The following is a 5818-nucleotide window of genomic DNA, read 5'->3' as shown; positions in this document are numbered from 1 at the left end:
CCTCATTTCTTTTATACTTTGATATAGCCCTCAAAATGTAACTGTTGGCCTAAGTTAATAAATTTTACGTTGTAACCTAGTCAAATTTATAATTTCTCTATTATGATCCCTATCAAATCAAAATCCACAATTGGGTGTTTGGATCGCGAATTAATGTATGTGTTGGAGTTCAATTATGTATGCTTTGATGGTGGAGCATAGATGGTTTATGATACAGGTTCATCTTATATGCTACTATGAGATCATGTCATAAAGTGTTTTTTTATTATTTTATTTTTTGAGAAGATTTTATTATTTTATTGTCTTTTATAATATATAGTATTTTATTGATTAATATATCTGAATTTATTTATTGAGATATTAAACTGTTGTGAAATTATTGTGTTGTCTTAATGTGTACTGCGATAAATCTCTTTTTACTATGAACATGATTGTCATCTACAATAAGTGAGATGAGTAAAACTAAACTAGATATAAAAAAATTTCACACACTAAATATTAGTTTAGTGTCATCATTTTTTTTATTATGGACATGATCATCATGACATCATCAACAATACCTCGTATATCATTAAATATTAGTACGTAAATTTTTTTAATTTAGAAAAATCATAGTGAACTTGTCAATTGTATGTTTTGGGCATTATTATAATTGATTCTTGAATCTTAGGTCCTATTATTGCTATGGAGAATATAAATATCGTATGTGAGGTCCATCTTGCCTAAGATGTAATAATATTGGCTAATTTCGCTCTATTAATGAATTTTTGCTTCTCCTATAAAACCAATGTAGGGGCCTTATTGAAAAAGTAATAACTACAAGGTCTAATTGTAATTTTCCTGAAAATTAGGGACCTATGTTTGATACCTTGGCGCCCAAAAAACGCACGTTGCGCGCCCTTCAGAGGCTTTTATGCAGTACAGCTGCGATTTCCACCGAGTCTGACAAAAATGCTCTGAGAGCTTTCAAGATTCTAATATCGGGAATTGGTAATTCACCTTCACACTCTTTTAATTACTCATTCACATTGTTTCCATTTTCAGAATTCCGAAACCCTAGTTGAATTTTTACTACCCATTTTCAGTTCTTTGTTGGGTTTTGGGTTTTTGCTTAAACTTTGATCATAAAACTTTTAAGTTCACCATCTGGGTTTATTGCGCGGTTCATTTGGGATTTTTTTTAACCTTTTTTTTTTTTCCTTTTGTTGGATAATATTAGATCATATGTTTGGTAAACTGAGACTTAAGCCTGTGCTTATGTTTGTTTTAATTGCCAAAAGGTAAAATGCTGTGAAGGGAAATTAATTAAAAGATTAAAAGATTTAATTTTACTAGAGCATTGAATAATTTTACCTCAAAGTTTCATATTAGGAATTTGATGGTCTGTTTGGGTAAAAAAGTTAATCTTTTCTGGAGAACGGCTTAGCAAGATTTTATTTTATTGTATTTTTTATTTTTTATTTTTTAAGTTTCTTGGGAGAAAACGATGACTGAGAAAATAATACAATGTATGGGTGTGCATAATTTTTTATATTTTATATATCTTCTCAATTGTTGGACTTGGCTTGGGTGCTGAAGGCTGAAGCTATAAAGGAAATGCAATTTTTTTCCCTTTTTTCTTTTGATAAGCAGTGAAAAGCGAGAAATTTGCATAATTGGACAATTACGCATGCTTTCGCGGTGGACTGTGACATAAATGCATATCAGAATTTCTTGGACTTCTTTGATAAAGCTTTGAGTGTAAACCTGAATCTTGGTATTTGCTTTTCTAATACAGATATTAATTTGAGTAGAGTTCTGCTCGGAAAGAACTGAATGATGTCTGCTTCAGATTTATGTGCGACTGAAGACACAGTCCTTTTATTATTGGATTACTTGGTTGATCCATTGCTACCAGCAAGACCTTCCTCGCGAGACACTCCATCTGAATCGCGAGACACTCCATCTGAATCTCTACAGCAGTCTGTTGCAAAACAGGTGGTCTTTCCATGCTTTGTTTGATCTTGCATTTTGGCTTCCTCTTTTTAAGGTTCCATTGCAACTCTTCTCAAACTACCATGTTTTTTGTTGGATTGAATGATTAATTTTCTTGTTTGTTGCATGAGCAGTCTTTCTATTTCATATCTTTTTATTTGTTGACTTTAACATCTTCAGAAACCATCAGATTATTTATATTAACTTTATTATTTCTCGTTTTAGTAAATCATGTCGGGATATGTTTCTAAATGTATTTTGGTTCTCTTGCTGAAAATGATACTGGAGTTGTATTTTATGAGCCTCAGTGGAGTAGATTTAAGGTCATCACTTGAATGTCCATCTAGTATCATTCTGTTATGGGAGGCTTTGCATGATTTTCATTTGTTTTCGGAATGAAGAAAAATGTATGCCTATCTGCTCTCAGATATACCAAAGCCAGTATTTATTGCTTTAGTTAATTTAGTCGTTCTGACTTTTCGGAGCATGTCATGATTAGGTGGTCAACTGGTAAGATCTCTTGGGGTGAGATTTAGGTAAATTCTGCAGCATTTAGTTTACATTTATGTACTATTTAAAATAAATAAATAATTTAATAAAATAAAGATATGGAAACATTAGCTAAGTTAGATGGTTGATAGGGCCAAGGAAATATTAAGCTAAAGTGTGATCCTCAATCCCCTTATCCTCCCAAAATCAAATTTGCTTCTTATTGCTTACAACATAATGCACATCAACAGAAAAGAATTTTTCTAAAAACAGTGATTAGAGTCTTTAACCACCATATTGAAATCCCATCCATTTTGATACAATCTTTACTTCGAATAAGGGAGTGTAAAAAATATTTTTAACCACAATATCGAAATCCCATCCATTTTGATACCATCTTTACTTCGGATAGGAGAATGTAATAAACAATCATATCTAACTAGTTAGAGCTTATGCCCTTAAATATTAGCTTAAGGTTTGAGGTTGATTGGTTACTCAAAGGTTGTGAGTTCGAAACAAACCCATCATATTAACCAAGTTACATTGTGTAACTTGCTGTTTTGCTTGTGTTAGATCCATGTGCCATGTGTTGGAGGCTGTATAAGAGCTTTGACTGAGTGGTGACATAGCACAGACCTTCAACAACCGTTTCCCTAAGAAAGCTTGGCTTTTTTTTTTTTTGAGTCTACACTTAATTCATGAAATTTGATAAATGTCTCCCTGTTTGTCGATGATCCTTAACCTTGCTATTTAGAACCTCTTATTAAAGTTTTCAATTCCATTTTGATCCGTTCTTCGAATCTTAAAAAGAAATAACATATGAGAAGGCAAGCTAGACGAACATATTTCATTAATGGATTGCTATCATTGTCACATCAGCCAATAACTAGCCATGTCAAGTAAAAACTTGAAGATTTTGAGGGCCAAATTAGAAACTTAACTGTAAATAAATCAGTAAGTTTTGTGCTACTCGTTTGGTTTTATTGGAGAATGTTTCAGTTAATGTTATGGTGAAGCTGAAATCATTTTTCGATAAGTTGATTGATGATCAAGTTCTTTTGAACTTTCAGCCTGCCCATATGATCTGGAAAGCTAAAGTCCCAATTAAAGTTCAATTTTTTGCTTGGTCATTCGCTTTTGGTAAAGCTTAGTAATGGTAATATTATTCAAAGGCGGAATCCTAATGTGTGTTTGTCTCCTTGTTGGTGTGTCATGTGCAAGAGAAATGGCAAAAGTACGGATCATTTGTTTCTGTATTATCACAATGCTGTCCAGCTGTGGAGTAGATAGTTTCAGGCAGCTAAAATCTCTTGGGTGATGCCAGCTTCTGGTATGTTTGTGCTTTCAGAGTTTATTTATGTTTTTGGGAAAGGTGAAAAGGCTAGAGTGCTTGTGGAAATGTTCAGATGACCACTTTTTGGGTGATTTGGATTGAAAGAAATAGAAGCATTTTTGATGATTTAGAGGAAGATATCATATTTTTGTGGGAAAGAGCAATTTTTAGCTTCTCTTTGGGCCTCGATTACTGAGGAATTTCAAGATTCTTCTTTCTTCCCCATTCATGTAAACGGGGAAGGAGTGTTGGCTTAATTCTGTGTTTTTGTTATGTTTTTGTTGTAAAGCTTTCATAATCTTTTAGATCCTATGCTTATATTGTCATTTGATTAGCATTCAACTGTGTAGATCTTCTAGCGATCTTTTGGGGGTTTCTTTCTTTGTGGACTCCTTGTTCACATTTTGTAATTATTGTTCTTATTGATACTAGTTTCTTTGTTTCCTATCAAAAAATAAATAAATAAATCAAGTTTTGCTAGTACCCGCTGCATTATTGTTTAATTTAAACACAATACATGCCAATAAAAATAATAATAATAATGATTTCCAGAAAAATAGTTTCGCTTATTTGTCAGTCATTCCAATGGTAGGTTATTATGATTTACTCTTTTTAACATTTTTCATTTTTCTTTTTGGTATATTTATCTCATTTAGGTACATGCTGTGGTGTTGCTATACAACTATTACCACATAAAACAACATCGGCAGCTGAAATTTGAAGGTTTTGAGTCATTTTCCAAATTAGCTGTGGTTCTGAAGCCTACTTTGTTGGCACATATGAAGCTTTTGCAAAGATCCAATGATTCTGAATTGGACGACCCGGACAAACAGCTTTCAGTGACGGAGAAGAAAATTATGGATGCATGTGATATATCCAACAGTTTAGATGCATCAAAAGATATTCCAAGCACAGAGGGGTGGCCAATTTCTAAAGTTGCAGTTCTTTTAATTGACTCAAGGAAGGAGAACTGCTTTCTGAAACATAGTTCCATGACTGAGGGGTTTTTTTCACTGATTGAAAAAGATTTGGATGTCTCTAGTTGCATCTCAGAAGTTATGTCAGAGGGAAAACAAAAAAGGAAAAAGATAAAAGTTACTAGAAATTTTTTTGAAGATGCTGTGGATGAAGATACCCTTCAGCAAGTTGCATTTTCAGCTGTTAAGGAAGCAGCAGGTATGCTATCTTCTGAATACATTACATAGATAGATAAATAAATCAGTAAATGTGGACGTACAGTTGATATAAGTTCTATTGATAACCCTTTCAACACTATAAATGGTAAAAGCATTTGTTGATTAGTGCTTTTTCGTGATTATATGAGAAAAAGAAACTTGAGTGTGATTCAGTTGCCTCAAATAACGTTTCCGAGGATTGGGATTTAGGGCTGTTGAACTGTTGAATAATTTGATCATGTTATAAGAACTCCAAGGTAAACTGCCTGTTCCTGTGTTGGGAGAGACTAAATGGAAGGCCTTGAAACACTTCTATTTGGAAACTTTTTTATTTTGTCAACTGATTATAAATTGACTATTAGGCATCTGATATGAAGCGTATAAGTTTCTCTTTTGGAAGCAGCAATTATTAGGGTATTCTGGGCAAGTTAGTATGCTGTTAGAGTTGTTTTTGCTTATAAACAATGTATTTAACTTTTAAATTCATTCAATGACTTAGTTTTTGAGGACGTTAACTTCTGTTGTTTTATTTCATGTGCACTTTCACTGAACCAAGTTTTCAAAGTTCGAACATTATGAATTAATTGTCTATGTCCCGATAAATACGGATATACTCCGACCTCCCTATCAAACGCTGTGTCCTTGACTGGTTTTGAATACTTTATAATTAAATTTTTGCTCTTTTGTTTTTACACTTCAAAAGACTTGCTGATGGGTTGAATATGGTTCTTGTAGATGGAAAAGGAATTAATCAAAACGAACTTATCATTATCAGGAGTGATGTTGCATATTCTCTAAGTAAGGAAAAGACAATGGCTAGGTTTTACATAATGCAATGCAAAGAGTC

General features: G+C 32.9%; 1 protein-coding gene across 1 annotated transcript in view; it reads left to right on the top strand.

Annotated features, from left to right (window-relative positions):
* Positions 1-1935: 1935 nt before the first annotated feature.
* The window catches only part of LOC18047596, a 5529-nt gene continuing 1646 nt past the window's right edge, over positions 1936-5818 (top strand). Inside the window, exons 1-3 of the mRNA XM_024187503.1 lie at positions 1936-1977; positions 4453-4972; positions 5707-5815. Of these exons, the coding sequence (XP_024043271.1) occupies positions 4576-4972; positions 5707-5815 (506 nt within the window). The 5' untranslated portion in view covers positions 1936-1977; positions 4453-4575. The remainder of the gene's footprint in view (positions 1978-4452; positions 4973-5706; positions 5816-5818) is intronic.

This window comes from Citrus clementina, unplaced genomic scaffold (genome assembly GCF_000493195.1).
Source record: "Citrus clementina cultivar Clemenules unplaced genomic scaffold, Citrus_clementina_v1.0 scaffold_3, whole genome shotgun sequence".
NCBI classification, from domain to species: Eukaryota; Viridiplantae; Streptophyta; class Magnoliopsida; order Sapindales; family Rutaceae; genus Citrus; species Citrus x clementina.
This window is presented reverse-complemented; position numbering and strand designations above follow the sequence as displayed.